The sequence below is a fragment of the Heptranchias perlo genome, chromosome 30 (genome assembly GCF_035084215.1).
Source record: "Heptranchias perlo isolate sHepPer1 chromosome 30, sHepPer1.hap1, whole genome shotgun sequence".
Classification (NCBI taxonomy): domain Eukaryota; kingdom Metazoa; phylum Chordata; class Chondrichthyes; order Hexanchiformes; family Hexanchidae; genus Heptranchias; species Heptranchias perlo.
Genome location: NC_090354.1, coordinates 6,320,711 through 6,343,279, shown reverse-complemented (window position 1 = coordinate 6,343,279; position 22,569 = coordinate 6,320,711). Strand labels below are relative to the sequence as shown.

The 22,569-nt window shown below is 45.9% G+C and overlaps 1 protein-coding gene across 1 annotated transcript in view; it reads left to right on the top strand.

Moving 5' to 3' along the window:
• Positions 1-22,569, top strand: part of LOC137299854 (plexin domain-containing protein 1-like) — a 212,399-nt gene that overhangs the window by 75,838 nt on the left and 113,992 nt on the right. Inside the window, exons 3-4 of the mRNA XM_067968792.1 lie at positions 12,766-12,909; positions 14,500-14,569. Coding sequence (XP_067824893.1) covers positions 12,766-12,909; positions 14,500-14,569 — 214 coding nt within the window. The remainder of the gene's footprint in view (positions 1-12,765; positions 12,910-14,499; positions 14,570-22,569) is intronic.

Genomic DNA, 22,569 nt, shown 5'->3' with positions numbered 1-22,569 from the left:
CACCTTTCAGGACGTCAGGACCTCCCAAAGCGCTTTACAGCCAGTGAAGTACATTTGAAGTGTAGTCTCTGATGTGGTGTAGTCATCCTGTGTGACCTCTGAGGTTTTATTTCACAACGTTTCGTCCCCAGTGACATCCTATTGGATCTAAATCATTTATTCAAATAGTTTAATTTGTCTTATGCCAATTGCAAATTCGACAATTTTAAAACCACCCAAACTCATTAGTGTAGGTTGTGTAACTGCTGTAAGGGGGTGGAGAATTTACTCCATCTGTCCAGGCTGGACCTTTCTCATTGTGAGGCAGCAGTCCTGCAATCTGTTATGTTGTGCTGTGCTCCTTAAACTCAGTCACCTTGAGTATGTAAATACTTCTTGGCCAATCTCCAAATTGAAAAAAAATCTTCCGGGGGGGTTCAGAGAAGAGTAACAAAGATGTTGAGACTCTTAAACTCTAAGGACAGAGTGACCTGTACTCAATAAAGAAGATTGAGAGACCAGACTTTTAAAGTGCTGAAAGTACACAGAAAAATTAACTTAAACCCTGGCCGCAGAACTAGAAATGTGTATGAACATGGAACATTTTAATTGCAAGTAGAGAATGGGGGAGTGGTGGGGGGGGCGGGGGGCAGTAGTTTTCTAATTTTGTGCTCCCGGAAGGGATCCTCGCCCATCAAATGCACGTAACAGAAAGTTGAACATAAGAACATAAGAAATAGGAGCAGGAGTAGGCCAATCGGCCCCTCGAGCCTGCTCCGCCATTCAACAAGATCATGGCTGATCTGATCCTAACCTCAAATCTAAATTCATGTCCAATTTCCTGCCCGCTCCCCGTAACCCCTAATTCCCTTTACTTCTAGGAAACTGTCGATTTCTGTTTTAAATTTATTCAGTTACTCAGTTATCCAACCACTAGCTGGAAAATCGTGCGTAGCATGTGCCCAAAGACCTGTCCTCCACTCCCGGCAGGTGAGGCACCCAACTGGGAGCATGGGGTTGGAAAATTACCCCTTAGAAAATATTACTTTCCCCTATTGATTAGTAGACATACGAAATAGACTCCCAGCAAAAATAGTTGGATCCTTTGAAAATGAGCCACATAAGTAACTGTTTAACAACAACAACTTGCATTTATATAGCGTCTTTAATGTATTAAAACATCCCAAGGCGCTTCACAGGAGCGTTACCAAACAAAATTTGACACTGAGCCACATAAAGAGATATTAAGTCAGGTGAACAAAAGCTTGGTTAAAGAGGTGGGTTTTAAGGAGTGATTTAAAGAAGGAGAGAGAGGTAGAGAGGCGGAGCAGTTTAGGGAGGGAATTCCAGAACTTAGGGCCTAGATCAGGATCCAAGGATAAGAATAGGTACAACTGATTAAATTCTCTAAGAATTAGCACTACAGGGATGCAATCGATCCGACTGAACTGTGTAGATTTTAATGCTAGGTTGATGTGCCAGAGTTCTCTCTTGGTTACAGGTTTAGGGTTCTGAATGGCAAGTTCAGGTCGAACACAAGTTGGTTTTCTTTTACACAGTGGGTGGCCAACAGCTGGAGTGGTTTGCTTGGATGGGCGACTGAGGCTCAGGTCACCGAACTCATTCAAGAAACAGCTGGATGCTGTAACAGGAAAGCAATAGGTTTGACATGAGGGCAGGTTATCAAATGGGCTGAAGGCCTTTCTTCATCTTTTTGATTAAGGTCAGAAAGAGTTTTCAGTGTTTTCACCTATGGCTAGTTGCCTCCTTCAACAGATTAAATTTGTCACGTGGCTCCAAATGTCCAGTCCACTTAATGTAATGGATGGTTGGCACAGATTGCCAAGGTAGTAATTCAATCAAGCAGAGCTTACGATGTCATAAACTGCAAGAGAAAAGTTTGATTAGTTTACGAAAATGAACCGAACCACTCTCTGGAGTTAGTGGCCTGTAACTCACTGCTGACTATTTGTTATTCTTTATACTGAACAGCCTATTTAAAAAAAAATACAGAAGAAGGTCTGAATGGTGAAGTTGGATAGTATGCCATCATTTCAACATCAACTTGAATTTATATTATAGAATCATAGAAAGGTTATAGCACAGAAGGAGGCCATTCGGCCCATCGAGTCTGTGCTGGCTCTATGCAAGAGCAATCCAGCTAGTCCCACTGCCCTGCCCTATCCCTGTAGCCCTGCAAATTTTTTCCTTTCAACTACTTATCCAGTTCCCTTTTGAAGGCCATGATTGAATCTGCCTCCACCACCCCCTCCGGCAGTGCATTCCAGATCCTAACCATTCGCTGTGTAAAAAAGTTTTTCCTCATATCACCTTTGGTTCTTTTGCCAATCACCTTACATCTATGTCCTCTGGTTCTTGACCTTTCCACCAATAGGAACAGTTTCTCTCTAACTACTGTGTCTAGACCCTTCATGATTTTGAACACCTCTATCAAATCTCCTCGCAAACTTCTCTGTTCCAAGGAAAGCAACCCCAGCTTCTCCAGTCTATCCACGTAACTAAAATCCCTCATCCCTGGAATCATTCTGGTAAATCTCTTCTGTACCCTCTCTAAGGGCTTCTCATCTTGCCTAAAGTGCGGTGCCCAGAACTGGACACAATACTCCAGTTGTGGCCAAACCAGTGTTTTACAAAGGTTCATCATGACTTCCTTGCTTTTGTACTCTATGCCTCAATTTATAAAGCTCAGGATCCCATATGCTTTTTCAACCACTTTCTCAACCTGCTCTGCCACCTTCAACGATTTGTGTACATATACCCTCAGATCTCTCTGTTCCTGTACCCCTTTTAGAGTTGTGCCCTCTAGTTTATATTGCCTCTCCTCGTTCTTCCTACCGAAATGAATCACGCATTTTTCTGCGTTAAATTTCATCTGCCACCTGTCCACTCATGCTACCAGCCTGTCTATATCCTCTTGAAGTCTATCACTATTCTCCTCACTGTTCACTACACTTCCAAGTTTTGTGTCATCTGCAAATTTGGAAATTGTGCCCTGTACACCCAAGTCCAAGTCATTAATATATATCAAGAAAAGCAGTGGTCCCAGCACTGACCCCTGGGGAACACCACTGTACACCTCCCTCCAGTCCGAAAAACAACCATTTACCACTACTGTCTGCTCCCTGTTACTTAGCCAATTCTGTATCCATGCTGCTACTGCCCCTTTTATTCCATAGGGAATAAAAGGGGCTTCAATCTTGATGATAAGCCTTTTATGCGGCACTTTATCAAACGCCTTTTGAAAGTCCATATACACCACATCATCTGCATTGCCCTCATCAATCCTCTCCGTTACCACATCAAAAAACTCTATCAAGTTAGTTAAACACGATTTGCCTTTAACAAATCCGTGCTGGGTTTCCCTAATCAATCCGTACTTGTCCAAGTGACTTCTAATTCTGTCCCAGATTATTGTTTCTAAAAATTTCCCCACCACCGAGGTTAAACTGACCGGCCTGTAGTTGCTGGGTTTATCCTTACACCCTTTTTGAACAAGGGTGTAACATTCGCAATTCTCCAGTCCTCTGGCACCACCCCCGTATCTAAGGATGTTTGGAAGATTATGGCCAGTACCTCCGCAATTTCCACCTTTACTTCCCTCTGCAACCTTGGGTGCATCCCATCCAAACCGGGTGACTTATCTATATAGCGCCTTTAACATAGAAAAATATCCTAAGGTGCTTGAAAAAAGCGAAGTCAGATAAAAAATTGACACCCAGCCAAAAAAGAATATTAGCAGGGCTGACCAAAAGCTTGGTCATAGAGGTAGATTTTAAGGGGGTCTTAATGGAGGCGAAGGAGATGGAGAGACGGAGGAATGTAAGGAGAGACTTCCAAAGCATGGGGCCTAAATGACCAAGGGCACAGCTGCGAAGTGAGGTGGGATGCATAAGAATCCAGAGTCAGATGAACAGAGAGTGCAGGGATTGGGGGGGGCGGTTGTAGAGCTGGAGGAGGCAACAGAGATAGGGGAGGGGCGAAGCCATTGGGGAATTTAAACACAAGGATGAGAATTTTAAATTGGAGGTGTTGGGGAACCAGGAGCTAAAGCATGCGGAGGGTGGGGGATGGGAGGCGGAACAAGACAGCATCGGAATAGTCGAGCCTGGAGGTGACAAAGGCATTGATGAGCGGGAGAGGGAGTGAGACAGCCGAGGTGGAATAGTTGGTCTGTGTGATGGAGCGGATACGGAGTCAAAAACTCTGTTACCCCTTGGACCCTGTTTTGATTCTGCCCAGACGGAGACGTTCTGCTCTCCCATCTGTCAGCTCCTGCAATTGACTACCCGTTGCCAATCTTCCAATCTGATCTTTGCATATGGAGTCCGATCCTCTCGGCTTCAATCTTCCATGAGGTAGAGTTATGAGGACGGGTTGCACAGACTAGACTCCTATTCCCTTGAGTATAGAAGATTAAGGGGTGATCTAATTGAGGCGTTTAATATGATTAAAGGAATTGATAGGATGGATAGAGAGAAACTATTTCCTATGGTAAGGGGAGTCCAAAGTAAGGAGGCATAACCTTAAAATTAGAGCTAGGCCGTTCAGGGGTGATGTCAGGAAGCTTCACACAAAGGGGAGTGGAAATCTGGAACTCTCTCCCCCAAAAAGCTGTTGAGGCTGGGGGTCAATTGAAAATTTCAAAACTGAGATGGATAGATTTTTGTCAGGCAAGGGTATTATTAAGAGTTACAGAACCAAGGCGGGTGGATGAAATTAAGGTACAGATCAGCCATGATCGAATTGAATGGTGGAACAAGCTCGAGGGGCCGAATGGCCTGCTGTTTCTATGTCAACTATGTCAACATTCAAAATTAGATTGGAGAAGTGGAATAGGGGATGAAGGGATATGGGAACAGGGCTCGTAAATAGGATTAGAATTACTTTCTCGCATGAAGGTAAAAGCCAACACTGACTGACTGGGCCAAATGGCCTTCTTCATTTTCAGACTCCATGATTACAACCCTCAGTGTTGAATTTTACATAATGAGCTCCCTGATCACTCAATTATTAAGTGCGCTGCCAAACGAAAGAACTGAGTCATACAGTATGACTAGAAAATCCAATGTGGTCTGGATTGACCATTTCAGGACTGTCCCGTCTCACACAATAGATGTTGGGCCAGATGTTGTTGGAATGGGGCATCTCGCAGCTTGCCCTGTTATTAAGACTTACAATTGTACGCTTAGGTTTTAACATTTTTTGTCCACCAAGTTGCTGGAAGTGCGAGCTGATATCAGCACGACGAGGGAAACAGGGCATCTGGGACCTTGGTGAACAACGAGACCAACAAGGTATATCCTTAAACAGTGCGATTAGAAGATTGAGAACAAACAGAGGATGGACTGAGAAGGAGAGTGAATTAGAGTGGGTGAATTCAATGTCAAATCAGGTACAGAAAGAGGGAAAGAAAGATTGGATTAAGAGAGAGGGAAAACAGAGACAGAAAGGAAAAGAAAAAACATTTAAAAATGGAAAATTTAACATTTTAAAAATCTCCTTACACAATTCACAACCCGAAGGAATGAGACTCCAAGCTTATAATTGTTTACTTTCTGGGCAAGAGAGGTTGGTTGGCAGTCATTAACAATTATCATGTCATTAAAAGGTCACTTACGCTGATAAATACCAGCGTTAACTTTCTGTGGCGGTTTAAAGGGCTACCAATGTGCAAACGCAGCAACTTCATGAAAATCACGGGGCGGTTAAGCGCGAGATGCCGGTTTCGCGAAGCTAACGGCGGAGCGGCGCAAATCGGCCAGCGACGTGTGGCGATTCGCAATTCACGGGGTATCTCTTCCTCGCGACAAGTTGCTGGCCAATTTGCGCGTTAATAACGGTGTGCGTTGTTCAGACGCCGTTAGATTTTCAGCAAAAATCTGTAAGTTCACCAAGTGTGACTGCCTCTCACTCCCTCCAAGCCCCAAGTGCCAGACATTCTCACCATTACAGACTTTAAAATTGTATGTGCATTGCGAATACACAGGCACAAGCTACAAGAATGAAATCATTTGGCATCTTTTCTGTCACGCCAACTACAACAGTGTATAACAATCATGTTGCACCGAGGGGTTTTGTTTCCTCTGCCTGACGTGACTCTCAGAGCTTCTTTTTAAAGCCAGTTACTAACTCATTAGCGGTTTGCGATTGCATCAAAATAACACGCAAAGGAGTGTTAGGGTTTCTAAGCAGTGTTGCTGCTCAAAGGTATTAAAAGAAAGGACTGTTTTCCATATTATCAGATAGACATGTTCCTTGCCTGTTATTTTAGTGGCGACATTAAGCCCATTTAAAGTAAACAGTCTAATGCCCGCATTGAAATTGCAGGAAAGGAATATCACACACTGACATGATGATATCACCAACAGTAACTTAGAATCATATAATAGATGAGCCAGGTAATGTGTACTGATCGACGTTTGTATCATAGAATTGTAGAATGATGCAGCACAAAAGGAGGCCATTCAGCCCATCGTGCCTGTGCCGGCTCTTTGAAAGTGCTGTCCAATTAGTTCCATTCCCCTGCTCTTTCCTCATAGCCCTGCAAATTTTCCCCCTTCAAGTATTTATCCAATTCCCTTTTGAAAGTTACTATTGAATCTGCTTCCACCGCCCTTTCAGGCAATGCATTCCAGATCATAACAACTCGCTGCATAATTTTTTTTTCCTCAAGTCGCCTCTGGTTCTTTTGCCAATTGCCTTAAATCTGTGTCTTCTGGTTACCGACCCTCTGCCACTGGAAACAGTTTCTCCTTATTTACTCTATCAAAACCCTTCATGATTTTGAACACCTCTCATCAAATCACTCCTTAACCGTCTCTGTTCTAAGGAGAACAGCTTCTGAGGGGTAAAGTGAGTTAACAGAACTTCGAAAATGGTACCTAGATTCTCAGCACCTAGATCCACATTTGGATTCTTTTGCGAGTCCCGGGGATTGATTTTAACTTTCGGGCGACCGACAGGCGGAGCGTGATGGTCGGCCGCCCGTTCTGGGGGGCTAAAAGCCCCCCCCCAGCGATTTTGAGGCCCCGGCCGCATTTAAATTTGGCAGGCCAGCTATGGGGCTCCAAACAGTCATTGCGATGCAGCTCGCCTGGATCGAGGTTTCATGATCGGGCCTGGGCGATCGCTAGCCAGGTAAGTTACGTTGGGGAGGCCGCGATCGCGGAGGGCGGGGGTCCTGGGGCGGCGGTGGCCCAGATTAATTTTGTGGCGCACTCCTGCTCCTCCGGGGCCCACAAAAATAATTCGACACCTGCCTTTGGCTGGACCTCTTTGGTTCCATCGCCCATTGAACTGGTCGGAGTGGGCACGGTGCAGGCTTTGACCAGTTCTGACCTAAAATGGTAATTGGGGTCCTATTTATGTGATAGGACCCACGATTTCCATATTAAAAAGGGCCTACTGCCTGAATCTGGCGGGCGCTTTGGACACCTGGCGGTAGGCCCCTTTCAAAATGGAGCCGAACACATCGTCCGTGTTAAAGGGGGCGATAAGGCAACTGACCCCATTTTGAGGCCATTAACCACCCCGTCAACGCCAGGCGAAGGCAGTGAAAATCGGCTCCCTGATGTGCTAGAATCTGTCCCACTTATATTATGAGGTGGATTCCACACTGACGGAACGACAGGAAGTAACCGAGCTGTATTTTGGGACGTTGTTTCGGGATGAAGTGCTTTCCCCGTTTTTTGGGGCAGGTACCAACAAGCCAACGAGTGCAGAACCACAACACTGAGTTGTACAGGCAGGACTGAGCCGGTTGCCCCCCCGGCAACCAAAATTAAGAAGCCTGCCAGCATCTCCAGCGGCAACAAGCCATGTCAGTCGATGGGCCTCGAAACCTTCAGAAGCACCAAAACTGCCTCATGTACCTTCTGCACTGCCACTGAAACTGGGGCCGCGGACAGCAGCATCAGAATAAAGAAAGAACTGGTGCATAAATAACACCGTTCACATCTTCAGGACCCCCCAGAACATTACATTTGAACTGCAGTCACTGTTGTTTAGTGGCGAAAGGCGGCAGCCAATTTGGGCACAGCAAGATCCCACAAACAGCAATGAGATAAATGACCAGTTGTGCGATAAATATTGGCCAGAACAATGGCCAATATTTCTTCTTTGAAACAGTGCTGTGGGATCTTTTATGTCCACCTGAAAGGGCAGACGATGCCTCGGTTTAATGTCTAATCGGAAAGACGGCACCTCGGATAGTGCAGCACTCCCTCAGTACTACACTTGGAGTGTCAGCCTAGATTATGTGCTCAAGTCTCTGGAGTGGGACTTGAACCCACAACCTTCCTAAATCACAGGCAAGTGGGCTACCGCTGAGCCAAGCTGACACTAAATCACAATCGTAAGGTAAAGGCAGCCTTAAGTACCAGCTTTTAAGCAAATTACACATCATAATTTTTGTTCAGGTTATCGAGCAACAATTACCCCATTAAAATTAATTCCCACCATCCTTCAGCAAAGCAGTTTTTTCTCAAACTTTACTCACTATCACGATTAACCTTCAGCTCAGGAATTTGTTTCTTATTTTCAGGTCGTTTAGACAAAAGCAAAACCCATTATTTTGTACAGACAGTGAAATGTAACTGCAGACTGTCATATCCAGAGATCTTACAATTATGCTGCAAGCCCTTGTTATCCACCCTTGTTTCTCTTCCCTGTTTATTAAGGAAGGATGCGCCAGCATATCCCTTCTGTACCCCTTCCCCCCTGCCCCGCCCTGCCTAGGGTTGCCAACCCTCCAGGATTGTCCTGGCGTCTCCAGGAATTAAAGATTAATCTCGAGGACATTGCTGTGAGCAAACCCGGGGGGGGATAAATCATAGGGGTATTAAAAAAAATTGAGAGTTTTCTTTCATCTTCTTTGAACATTTATTGGTTATAAAAATATTGGGGGATAGGATAAAAGGGCTGTTTGACTGACAGTCATGCATCATCCAATTGGGTAATTAAGAGCCCTCTTGCCTTCCAATCAGTGTGGGAAGGCGGGGCACCACGAGGATGGGCGTGTCGGGCGACCAATGGCGGGAGTGTCAGGAGGTGGGAGACCATGTGATGAAACCTCCAGGAATACGTCCAACCAGAGTTGGCAACCCTACCCTTGCCCCCAAGGTCTAGAGCAACGAGCTCCAGACGAAATTTCCAGGACCTGGGTTTAAATCCGGCCCAGACTGAACACCTCCTCTGTCTGCTGGCTGTAAGGGTTCTGTGTGGAATGAGTTTGGACATCTGAACCTAGTTTCTGATGGGCAGCACAAAATTAACAGTTGGGGGGGTGGTGGTGAATGTCCTCAGAGTTCCCCCCACACCCCGTTCCGCTGCCCTAACTTCAGCGGAAACCCCGTTGGCGCGGAAAGGTGGGGTGTCCGCTGAACCTCGGCTGAGGTTACAGCGGGAGAAGCCCCCAGGAAATTCAACCCTGTCTGTCATTCAGACAGACTGAAAGAAGCTCGTTGAGGGAAAATAATAGAACAAGTTCCAAACTCGTGCAGAAGAGGGAGCTCTGTGGTTGGGGGAGTGAAGCATGTTGGGTCAGAGCAGAGGGAGTTTGCTTTGCATCGACCTTTGCTATACCTGACCTGGCAGTGTACTTGATGCTGACGCTTGGTGTCGCCAATGAACTGAGTTCCATTCCCTAACACTGACCTCAATCTCTTATACCGGCCCCCCAAAAAAAAAATTGAAACAAAAAAACTGGACGTATTCAATCTGGAAAGGTCAAGTACAGTTGGATTCTAAAAGGGCTAAGCGCTGACTATCACTACGGTACTGCTGACAGTTATTTCCGAATCATATGGACTTTTTGTCCATTCTCCAGGAAACCTACAGATGCATTTCTCCCAAGGGTGCCCTGGTGTCAGTATAGGGCCTGGGACTGTTCAGGAGTGAGAACAGAGCAAAGTAAATAATGCCGCTGAAAACAAACGTGGTAAATTATACTCTTAAAAGTTGGGACGTAATTAATGTCCAGGAGATTCTGGTAAACTTTGTGCAACATTGACCTCAACTGGACGTGCTATTTTGGGAACTGAACAGAAGAGGGAAACTTTTTACATGAAACGTCCACTGATAAGAATTTATTCGTAAGCATTCTTGAAAGATCATTTTTCATTCACCAAAGAGCCGAGCTTGAACTGTCAAACTATGAAAATGGGCTCAGTATTCGCTTATTATCGACTGGAAAAATGGGGAACACATCAAAGGGTTAGAGTTGAAGGGACACTCTGTCTGGTGATAGCTTGCTTCCAAAACTGGGAGGTCATTGTCCTGATGGGACGACCGAGTGCAGCTTTCCCCGGCAGGGATTAGGGCTGTGCTTCTCATCACATTCCTCAACCCCTGTTGGCTTTTCGGATTGGTCAAAGCTACTGCAATCTTTTGTTGGAGGGCGTAACCAGTGGAAGTCCTGTGTTATTTGGTTCCTGAACAGTCCCAACCCTTAACCAATCTCAGATGACAAGTGTAGAATGGTGCACACTCCTTACAAATGAAACCCTAACTCCTTGTGCCCACTGGCACATTCATTTCTAGAAGGGGGTGGGGACAGAGGGTGCTGGCACATACTCCTTGGAACATGTTGAATTTTATATTAAACATGGTTCATTCTGGTTAATTTTAGAAACCTTTGTAACTTCACAAGTTTAATTAAGTGACATTGGGCCAGGAAATTGGTTTAGGCCTGTTTTCAGGTCTGAAAAGCTGTGACGGCCTTAGCGAGGGTGCAGAAGATAATTACTGGAATGATTCCAGGGATGAGGGACTTTAGTTACGTGGATAGACTGGTTGTCCTCCTTGGAACAGAGACGGTTGCGAGGAGATTTGATAGAGGTATTCAAAAGCATGAAGGGTCTAGACAGGGTGGATAGAGAGAAACTGTTCCCATTGGCGGAAGGGTCAAGGACCAGAGGACATAGATTTAAGGTGATTGGCAAAAGAACCAAAGGTGACATGAGGGAAAACTTTTTTACACAGCGAGTGGTTAGGATCTGGAACGCATTGCCTGAGGGGGTGGTGGAGGCAGATTCAATCATGGCTTTCAAAAGGGAACTGGATAAATACTTGAAAGGAGAAAATTTGCAGGGCTACGGGGGAACGGGACTAGCTGGATTGTTCTCGCATAGAGCTGGCCCGGACTCGATGGGCCGAATGGCCTCCTTCCGTGCTGTAACCTTTCTATGATTCTATGAAACAGGCTACGCGCTCGGAGCGTGCGCCAGGAGCCGGAGGCGCGAGGCTCGTCTGAAATTCTGCCTCGGGCCTCGTCACCATATTTCAGGCGAGCAGTGGACGCCAATCGGGCATCCGGTGGTAGCTAGCCGGTTCAGAGAGGACCAATCCAGGCCGACCGCGACACCGGCCCTCGGGAAGGTCCGGGTAGGGTGGAGATGAATGGGAAAGGGGGGAGGGGGCGATCGCAGGCTGGCAGCGGCCAGCAGTAGTGCTGTGGAGCCGGGCGGCCCACTCCCGCTTAGGGTTGCCAAACTTCCCGGATCGTCCGAGAGTCTCCCGGGATTGCCGATCGATCTCCTGCAGCACCGCTGCGAGCAGCCCGTTAGAATAGTTCTTTTTATGGGCGTTTAGCGTCTGCGCAGCCTCAGAAGGCTCCGGCGTGTCGTACAAGAAAGTGATCTGGTGTTAACGTTTCCTCAGTTCAAAGGTCAGAATGTGTGGCCCTTGAAGTACTGATTGCACTACTGTGTGCTGAATTTCCCTTACTGATAATGTTATGGCTTGAAAGGTTAATTGGCTTTTACCCATGGAGTATATTGTTTGCAAGAATTGTTTACCAGATGGATTTGGGGAAATAGCACATTGTCACTTTTAACACTTAAAAAATGTGTGACAAATCTTCATGATCTGAACATTTTTCCACTATATATGAAGCATCATTTAGCCGTACCAATCTTTTTGTCACAACTGCTACAATTTTGATGACCATTAATAATCTTCACTGTGATTGTAACATGAGGTTCCCTGGTTCACTATACTGTCAGTGATGGACGTGCCCTAACAGTTGGTAGTGTAAATTTACTCTTCAATTTATTGTATTGTCACCACTCTGTGGAATGAAGTTAAAATCAATAACTCTCAGGACAATTTTCAGAGAAAGGAGTCAGAAAGAAAATCAGTAGAGAATGAATCCTTCCGGGGGAGAGAGAGGCCTGGGAACAGCACGTGCGGGCAGGGGGCTGAACAGATGTGAGAGAAAAACCAAGATGACAGAAAACAAAAAGAGAGAGAAAGGCAGGCCCGAGAGCAAAATTGCTAATGGTGAAGCTCACGGTTTAAATGCAAGTCACCCAGGAATACTGTACAGGCAACTAAAGAAAGAACTTGCATTTATATAGCGCCTTGCACGACCTTAGGATGTCGCAAAGCGCTTTACAGCCAATGAAGTACTTTTGAAATGTAGTCACTGTTGTAATGGTGAACTCTGGTAGAGACATAGTGCAGCGTTGGTGAATGGGGAGATGTTTCTGTCGCGTGAAATGCAGAACACGAGGAGAAATCAACTGGAAGCTTCATGGCATTTTTGAAATAAAGTCAATCAGCAGGAGTAGATTGGAGAAGATCTCCAGGAAAATTGCAACGTAGCCAGTGAGATGAAAGTTCCAGATAAATGGACAAAAATTGGGCTTATCTCAAAAAAAAGTCATAGCAGTCAGCAAGTATTGTAACCGAGGGCATGAAACAGTTCAGATTGTTTCCAGCAATAATGGACCTTTTTTGGCTGTAAATGGTATTATTGTGTTTCAGGAAGACTACCATAACTACTATGTATCCAGAAGCTACGGACCAAATGACTCCAGAACGAAGGAGCTCTGGGTCGACTTCACAAAGGTGGACAAGAGCAAAGTGAGGGTCCACGGGATTCTCTCAAACACACACCGACAAGCTTCAGTAAGCTCCTAATTTTGTTTTCCAATTTTCAGAATAATTCCTTGTGGTGTGCTTAATCTCTCACTCCCAGCCCTACAGCTCAGCCCAACCTGTTGTATTTGAATTTTAGCCCTGTCCGTCACAAGGCTTAAATGGCACAGGTGAACTTTGTAACTAAAGCCAATGGCACGGATTGACGTGAATACGTAGCTTGATGTAAAAGTGTTTAAAGTTGAACTGGTCATAAATCATTGCTTACCTGCCCAGACACTTATGTGAAGATCCAAGGCCCATAGTCAGGGATACCACCAACATTGAAAAAAGCAAGAGGGAAGATGAGATGAATCAGGAAGTAATGTTTATGTGACCTCAATCTTGGGTTTCAAAAGTCTGTAGATTGTAGATTTAAGGGGAAGCTAGATAACGCATGAGGGAGAAAGGAATAGAAGGATATATTGATGGGGTTCGATGAAGTAAGGTGGGAGGAGGCTCGTGTGGAGCATAAACGCCGGCATGGACCAGTTGGGCCGAATGGCCTGTTTCTGTGCTGTACATTCTATGTAAGAGGGAGAGGAGGAGTTCCACAGTATGCAAAATGGGGTCTGACCAATACCCGGTGCAGTGACAATACAACAACAACAATTACTTGCATTTATATAGCGCCTTTAACATAGTAAAATGTCCCAAGGTGCCTCACAGGAGCGATTTCCAAACAAAATTTGACACCAAGCCACGTATGGAGATATTAGGACAGGTGACTAAAAGCTTGGTCAAAGAGGTAGGTTTTAAGGAGCGTCTTAAAGGAGGAGAGAGAAGTGGAGAAGCAGAGAGGTGTAGGAATTCCCGAGCTTAGGGCTGTTAATTGTATTCATATGATTTATATCAATTAGTGTTAATTGTATTCAGGTGGTGCGTATCGATTGGGGACTTTCTTATATCCGTTTAAATGAGAACTTACCTAGGGTATGATGGGTATAATGTGGATCTCTGTGAATAGAGGCTTGGAAGCAACTGAAGACCAGGCTCTAGTATTCTATCCTTCAACACCTGACAATCCAGTTTTATGACAAGGGCTTAGGTGAAGCGATTAAAATCGGGGATGCGCAAGAGGCAAGAATTGAAGGAGCGCAGAGATCTCGGAGGGTGGTAGGGCTGGAGGAGGTTATTATGATTTGTACCCTCTTCCTCTGCTAATGCAACTGAGCACCTTATTTGCCATGGTTTAAATGGTAGGTTTTAAGGAGCATCTCAAAGGAGGAGAGAGAGGGTAGAGAGGCGGAGAGGTTTAGGGAGGGAATTCCAGAGCTCAGGGCCTAGGCAGCTGAAGGCACGGCCGATTTGGAAAAAGGACCTGTTGGTGGCGGAGGTGATCAGTTGAGCCTCACTTTTTGTGTTACATTTGGTTTGGGTTCTAATTCAGGGGCACGACTGCTCCCCACCCACCTCCCACGACCCAGTTGAATTGGAGCTCTATAGTTTCCAGCCCAGCGAGACTTTGCAGTTTCTGAATATTTTTAAAGTTGTGTCATGTTGCCTTTTATATGTCACGCACAGACTCTGTGTTTATGCTGCTTTTATTGAACACACTTGTCATTTCGTTCTTTTCCACAGAGAGTGATTTTGTCCTTCGATTTCCCTTTCTATGGCCATTATTTGCGCCAGATCACCATAGCAACAGGAGGTAAGTGGCTCATGTTGCAGATATAAAGTACATTTGTCACAATTACGTTCATTACGAGGAGTCAGATTTTCTCTTGTCAGATACATGGCTGAAGTTGAGTTTAATCTCCCCAAATTATCGCTGTGTTATTGTATTGCTGGCCTGCTGTGTAATAGAAGACTGCATTCTGCTTCGGAGCAATTACAGTGTCGGACTTCTGTCCGAAATCGGGTTGCCAACTCCTGGTGGTTTCATCACATGACCTCCCGCCTTCAACCACCCCGCCCAGTCAAACAGCCTTTTTTCCCACATCTCCAATATTTTTTATAAGTAATGAATAATGAACAAAAGAAAAAAAATTTTTTTAATTGTTTTATAAAAAATTTTTTGAACGCCTTTGTTTATTAGTTCTAAAAATATTGGACGTGGAGAGAAAAAGGCTGTTTGACAAGAATCATCCAATCGGATAATGAAGCGTCTACTCCCTTTCCAATTGGCCTGGGAAGGCGGGGCACCGCGAGGATGGACATGTTTGGCGACCAATAGCAGAAGTGTGAGGGCGGGGCAGTTGGAGGTGGGAGGTCATGTGATGACACCTCCAGGAATATGTCCAACCAGAGTTGGCAACCCGAGAAGACATCCATGTATCAGTGGGAGGTGGAGGAGAATAACCACAGAAGCTTCTCGAGCATAATGCCTCCACCTTGTACCAAAGACAAACGTCTGTCCAAACACCTACTTTGTCCGTGACACCTTTCACATGCTGTCCCACATATCTCTCCTAACAGCGGCTTCTACAGATCAATAATGTCTGGGAGCCCAGAGCTGTGGCTGTAAATTGCTTTAAGAGCTACACAATGAACACTTTAAAATGCATTAATAACAGCAAACGCTGCTTGCACTGTGTTTTCTTTTTGTCATTCATCATTGCTGAATTCAGCGACAAATTTATATTCAGCTTTTATCATTTATTGTGTTTACTGGCGCATTTTATTCTGACACCAAAGTCTTGTTGTTGTTATGCTTTGAAGTTGCCTCAAATTTACCGTCTGATTTGATCTTCGTTACTATTGAGAAGCTAAGTAAAGGTCCATCCCGAGTTCAAGATAACAACAAGCTGAAAAGAGTAGGAGACGAAAGATAACCCAAGAGGTACAAGATAGGTGACACCAAATTTGGTTTTTTAAGGGTTATTGAATGTAAGAAGAAGGGAACAGTGAAGGGAGAGAGAGGAGCTTCATCATTTAGATATCCAGAGCAAGAATGAACTGGAGTAGCAGATGCCATGACGAGTCCTGATTTCAACACAGTGGAGATGCAGAGAGGGAAAAAAAAATAGCGCATAGGCCAGTATGTTTGGATCTCAGGAGGAAAGTTCGGACGAGCAATGATCTTGGTAGTATCGATAGAGAAAGACAGGAAAGATTGCAGAAAGAGAAGTTGGAGGCCAGAGGTGAGAGGACCGTCTAACAGACAGCAAGATGTTTTTTTTTCCAGACCAGGAGTGAGGGCGAGATAGTAGAAGGGTCTTCCCAGACAGGATTTGGAAAGAGATGTACTCACCACATAATAGACTACTTAGCCATGCCAACCAAGATGGTTCCCGGTTCCATCTTCAGTCTTCAATGTGTTAGTTGGTCTCAGCCATTGCAGGGATGGGGCACTACAATTTGCCTCAGCATTCCTGGGATAGGAAAAGGGAAAACTGGCAGGATTCCCATTGCTCCTCATTATGCAGAGGCCCCTGTTTGAGCATATAGGCATGTACGCCTGGGGCAAGAACGTAAGAACTAGGAGCAGGAGTAGGTCATCCGGCCCCTCGAGCCTGCTCCGCCATTCAATAAGATCATGGCTGATCTTCTACCTCAACGCCATTTTCCTGCACCATCCCCATATCCCTTGATGCCGTTGATATCTAGAAATCTATCGATCTCTGTTTTGAATGTACTCAATGACTGAGCCTCCGCAGCCCTCTGGGGTAGAGAATTCCAAAGATTCACCACCCTCTGAGTGAAGAAATTTCTCCTCATCTCAGTCCTAAATGGCCTACCCTTCATTCTGAGACTGTGACCCCTGGTTCTAGACTCCCCAGCCAGGGGATCATCCTCCTTGCATCTACCCTGTCGAGCGCTGTAAGAATTTTGTAATGTTTCAATGAGATATTTCAAGGCCCCTATAGATGAATAATCTGCCAACGCTCACTGTCTATCCTCGCCTGCGAAGAACAGCCACGTGGACAAATTACTTGAGCGTTGCCGATGACTGTGAAATTGTCCCCCAGCGAGAGCCGGAGAGGCAGCGAGAAAATGGGATTGGTGGGAGGTGGGGCGGGGGGAGGGGCAAGGGAAGTGTTAAATTAACCCCTGCTTTTTAGTGTCAATTTTACACATTCCGGTGGCATTTTCTTCAGGCAGGTTAATGTCAGCGAGAGGGGTAAAACTCTTTCTGTAATGCTCGATTGTCGAAAGATTTGAAAAAGTACGTGTGTGCACTGAGCTGTGTAATGCAATGTGTTGGTCTCCGACACCAGGCTGACAAACACAATGGGAAAATGCAAAAAAGTGGTAGCTTAAATGCTGCCGAGGAGATCGGGAGCCAGCACCGATTCTAAAGCAGCCTCCCATTATTAATCTGAAACTTGAAGTGAGATTTTCTCATTAACAGAAACTTAACCCTTAGACTCCTGACAAATCCCTGTATCCCGAGACCAACTGGAATTGATTTATGAAATGTAATATTAACCCCAAACTATCAGAACGGACACTAAAGTCACAACTTTAAATAGAAATTGAAACACTTTTGGGGTAGATTTTAACCCCCTGCCTCTCCCGTTGGGAAAGGTGTGGGGATGGGGGGATGGGGGGGGGAGGTTAAGATGGTGAGGGATTGTCGTGCCTCATTCCCGACACATTCCCGCTCTCGCATCATCTTTACTTCCCTAAATTCAGGCACGGGAGGGCCGCTGGCCTGTGGCAGGCTGGGGCCTACTTTACGTCGAAATGGCATTTTAACTTCCAGATTCAGGAGTCCACGATATAATCACTTTTCTGAGGAGTTATTCTGGCCGAGGAGGAGCAGGAGTCCTTTGGGCCTCCCCAGCCCCGGCCTTACCTCTCCCTCCCAGGGCTGGCAGAATTATAACCCTGGGATTTTAACTCGGGGTGGGTGGGGGCGCGAGGCAGGAGGGAAACGGCCCCCCCCCCCCCCAGAGAGTTTCGCTGAGGCCGGCCGGAGTGACGTCAGGGCGGGAGCGGGTAATCGGGCCAGAGGCTGACGTCACCGGGGTACCAAGGGAACAATCCCGGCAAAGTAAGTGAGTGGTGGGAAGGGGGGGAGGGGGGCGTGGGTAGGAGGGGATCCGAGCCGATCGCGACAGGAGAAGGGGTGGGGAAAGCCCCGAGGAGTTGGAAGCCCGAGATTTCTCCTGCTCCCCCTGGGCTACAAGGAACATTAGAAAAATGAGCAAAAACCCAACTGAAGTGGGCCTGCCCTGGCCCAATGCTGATTTGCCGCCAGCTGATGTTAAAATTGCGGCGACGATGATGTCATCGGGCCACGACATCCCCATTTTAATTAGGCCTCCCGGCTGCCTAAATCCCGGCAGTTAAAATGGCGCGGGGCAGGAAATCATCAGGAACGTGGCGCCAAACTCCCCCCTCCGCCATTTTAACTACCCGCCCGCCCAGTTCACGCCGGGCGGGCTGGATTAAAATCAGGGCTATTGTTGCTACAATTGTTCCCAGCACCTCCAAGCTCGAAGCAGGAAGAATCAGCCCCGGCCCACGCTCTTGATCCCTATCGAGTGATCGAAGGAGTTTACGTGCTGGAAACCAGACGAGGCAAGTTTGGGTTCAGTTATAATTTCCCCATTCCCTAACGCACAGTCAAAAAACCTGATGACAATAACTGTCCCTGATCTCACATGAGCCATTACATTCAGGAGAAAGGTGAGGGGGGAAAGTCAGAGGGAAAATTAGGGTGGAGGGAATGGGCGTGATCTGCACAAGAAGATATGATAGATTTTTGTTAGGCAAAGGTATTAAGGGTTACGAAAGGTGGGCAGATGGAGTTAAGATACAGATCAGCCATGATCTAATTGAATGGCGGAACAGTCTAAAGGGGCTGAATGGCCTAATCCCGTTCCTAAGCGAATATATAAGAAGAATCTTCATCAAATGAGTTCTGGTGCAAAACACCAAATAAATATAAGGGTTGTTGCAAAGTACACAGAGTGTACACGTGATGTGAGTACGCATGTCACTGGGCTCAGCCTCCACCACCAGACATACCCAATTATCAGGAACAGTAGGAAGTCCTGCTAGTTTCCAGTACATCAGATCTCACTTCTGTAATGTGAGCTCCCATCACACAGTGTGGCTTCCAATTAATCTTCAGCCTTCTGTTTCGATTTAGAAAACACCCTACCCTGTGCTGCTTCTAATACAAACCATTTCAAAACAAAATGGAGCTGTATTTGTAGGTCTTTTAAAAAACCATATTGATTCCTCGTGTTCAGGATTTCGAATTCTGTCTCAGTCCCTGTGGTAGAGACGAGCGGATCTCACTGTGAGTGGGTGGGAATAGTTCTACGAGCAGATGGTGGTGTCAAAATTTTTTAAATTAAGCAGGAGTCTTCCTCACTTAAGCATTATTCAAGGGGAATACTGAGACAGAAGGAGCTCGCATTTATATAGCATCTTTCATGACTTCAGCATGTCCCAAAGCAATTTACAGCCAATGAAGTAATTTTGAAGTGTAGTCGCTGTTGTAATGTTGGAAATGCGGCAGTCGATTTGTGCACAGCAAGGTCCCACAAACAGCAACGTGAGAATGATCAGATAATCTGTTTCATTGATGTTGGTTGAGGGATAAAGATTGGCCAGGACACCAGGGAGAACTCCCTTGCTGGTCTTCAAAATAGTGCCATGGGATCTTTTATGACTACCTGAGAGGGTAGACAGGGCCTTGGTTTAATGTCTCATCTGAAAGGTGGCACCTCTGACAGTGCAGCACTCCTGCAGTACTGTATTGGAGTGTCAGCTTAGATTATGTGCTCTAAGTCTCTGGAGTGGGGCTTGAACCTATCACCTTTATGACTCAGAAACAAGAGTGTCACCATCTGAGCCACAGCTGATGCTCGGCATCTATTGTGGTTCGTAACAGGACACATTATTTTTATTTTTTGGCAAATGTGGACGTCTCAGTTTTACAGTTTGTGACTGAAAACCTTATACCAAGGATTTATCCAATGTTCACAGCCCTGCTCGTTGCACTTCTGTCCAGTATAGAACAGGCTGGGGCTCTTTTCTCTAGAAAAGAGAAGGCTGAGGGGTGACCTGATAGAGGTCTTTAAGATTATGAAAGGGTTTGATAGGGTAAAAGTAGAGAAGATGCAACCAAAACTGGGGGTCATAAATCATAGAATCATACAGGCCATTTGGTCCATCGTTTCTGTGTGGCTGAAAGAGAGCTATCTAGCCTAATCCCACTGTCTAGCTTTTGGTCTATATCCTTGTAGGTTACGGCACTTCAAGTGCTTGTCTAAGTACTTTTTAAATGCGATGAGGGTTTCTGCCTCGACCACCCTTTCAGGCAGTGAGTTCCAGACCCCCACCACCCTCTGGGTGAAAAAAAATTCTCCTCAGCTCCCCTTTAGTCTTTCTACCAATTATTTTAAATTTGTGCCCCCTGTTTATTGACCTCTCTTCTAAGGGAAATAGGTCCTTCCTATCCACTCTATCTAGGTTCCCTCATAATTTTATGCACCTCAATTAAATCTCCCCTCAGCCTCCTCTGTTCCAAAAAAAACAACCCCAGCCTATCCAATCTTTCCTCATAGCTAAAATTCTCCAGTCCTGGCAACACCCTCGTAAATCTCCTCTGTACCCTCTTTAGTGCAATCACATCTTTCCTGTAATGTGGTGACCAGAACTGTATGCAATACTCGAGCTGTGGCCTAAATAGTGTTTTATACAGTTCGAGCATGACCTCCCTGCTCTTATAAATCCCCCACTTCCTTCGCTCCACCATTGGCGGCCGTGCCTTCAGCTGTCTGGGCCCTAAACTATGGAATTCCCTCCGTAAACCTCTCCGCCCCTCTCTCTCCTCCTTTAAGATGCTCCTTAAAATCTACCTCTTTGACCAAACATTCACTAATAAATCCAAAAAGTAATTCAGGAGAATGTGGAATTTGCTACCACAAGGAGTGTTGAGGAAAATATCTTCGATGCATTTAAGGGGAAGCTAGATAAATCATGAGGAAGAAAGGAATAGAAGGAAATGTTGATAGGGTGAGATGAAGAGGAGTGGGAGGAGGCTCATGTGGAGCTCAAACGCCAGCATTGACCAGTTGGGCCGAATAACCTCTTTCTGTGCTGTGCTATGTCGTAGTCATGACTATAACTGTAGTTTGGGGTAATGCCAATTTGATGTTAATTGTCTAACTTTCATTTCCCTCTCTGGGTCCCCAACTGTGCCTGGAAGAGGAGCCCAAGTTTCCAGTTGTGGCATCATTCAAGTTAGTTGAAAGTTGGCACATGAACAGTCAGCTCCTGAATTCACTTGGCTCCCCTTTTATTAAAATCAGATTGCACTTTTAGCAGTGTATTACTCTCAAGTAATTTTGTGGGTGTGAAGGATACTTTCACTGCATGGAAACACGATGGGGCTGAATTTCAACGACAATTAGCATTTATATGGCGCCTTTAATGTAGTAGTAAAACATTCAGAGGAGTGTAATCAGACAAAAATTGACACCGAGCCAAAGGCCATTAGGACAGGCGACCAAACGCTTGGTCAAAGAGGTAGATTTTAAGGAGCATCTTAAAGGAGGAGAGAGAGGGGGCGGAGAGGTTTACGGAGGGAATTCCATAGTTTAGGGCCCAGACAGCTGAAGGCACGGCCGCCAATGGTGGAGTGAAGGAAGTGGGAGATGCACAAGAGGCCAGAGTTGGAGGAGCTCAGAGATCTTGGAGGGTTGTAGGGCTGGAAGAGGTTACAGAGAAGTGGAGGGGCGAGGCCATGGAGGGATTTGAACACGAGGATGAGAATTTTAAAATCGAGGTGCTGGTGGACCGGGAGCCAATGTAGGTCAGGGAGCAAAGGGGTGATGGTTGACCAACGCGGTGCGAGTTAGGATATGAACAGCAGAGTTTTGGTGAGCTTATTGTATGGAGAGTGGAAGATGGGAGGCCGGCCAGGGAAGCATTGGAATAGTTGAGTACAAAATTATTGGGAGTAAATTTCCGCAGGGGCTCTCCCACTCTTCCGCCATAATTTCAGCAGAAGAACCATGGAACCACGGAAAAATGGCGTAAACAGCATTAACTCCATTTTTCCGGACTTTCTGCTGCTCTTCCTTCGAATTTACAGCGGAAAAGTGGGAGAACCCCCTGCGGAAATTCACCCCCAATAGAAAGAAAGAAAGACTTGCATTTATATAGTGCCTTTCACAACCCCAGGATGTTCCAAAGCGCTTCACAGCCAATGAAGTACTTTTTTGAAGTGTAGTCGCTGTTGTAATGTAGGGAAATGTGGCAGCCAGTTTGTGCACAGCAAGATCCCACAAACAGCGATTAGATAATGACCAGATAATCTGTTTTGGTGATGTTGGGTTGAGGGATAAATATTGGCCAGGACACCTGGAGAACTCCCCTGCTGTTCTTCAAAATAGTGCCATGGGATCTTTTACATCTACCTGAGAGGGCCTCAGTTTAACCTGAAAGGCAGCACCTCCAACAATGTGGCACTCACTCAGTACTGCACAAGGAGTGTCAGCCTAGATTTTAGGCTCAAGTCTCTGGAATGGGACTGTGAACCCACAGCCTTCTGACTCAGAGGCAAGACTGCTACCAACTGAGCCACAGCTGACAACGCTTAATAGCTTCATTGACAGTTAATAGGAGGCCCAAGGCTAGGCCCTGCTGACAGACTGGCAACTAGCAGCAGGCTCAGCATTGAGGGCAGTCTGTCGTATTGTGTACTGGGAGAGTTGCCCAGTAAATGCAACATGCTCTGCGCAG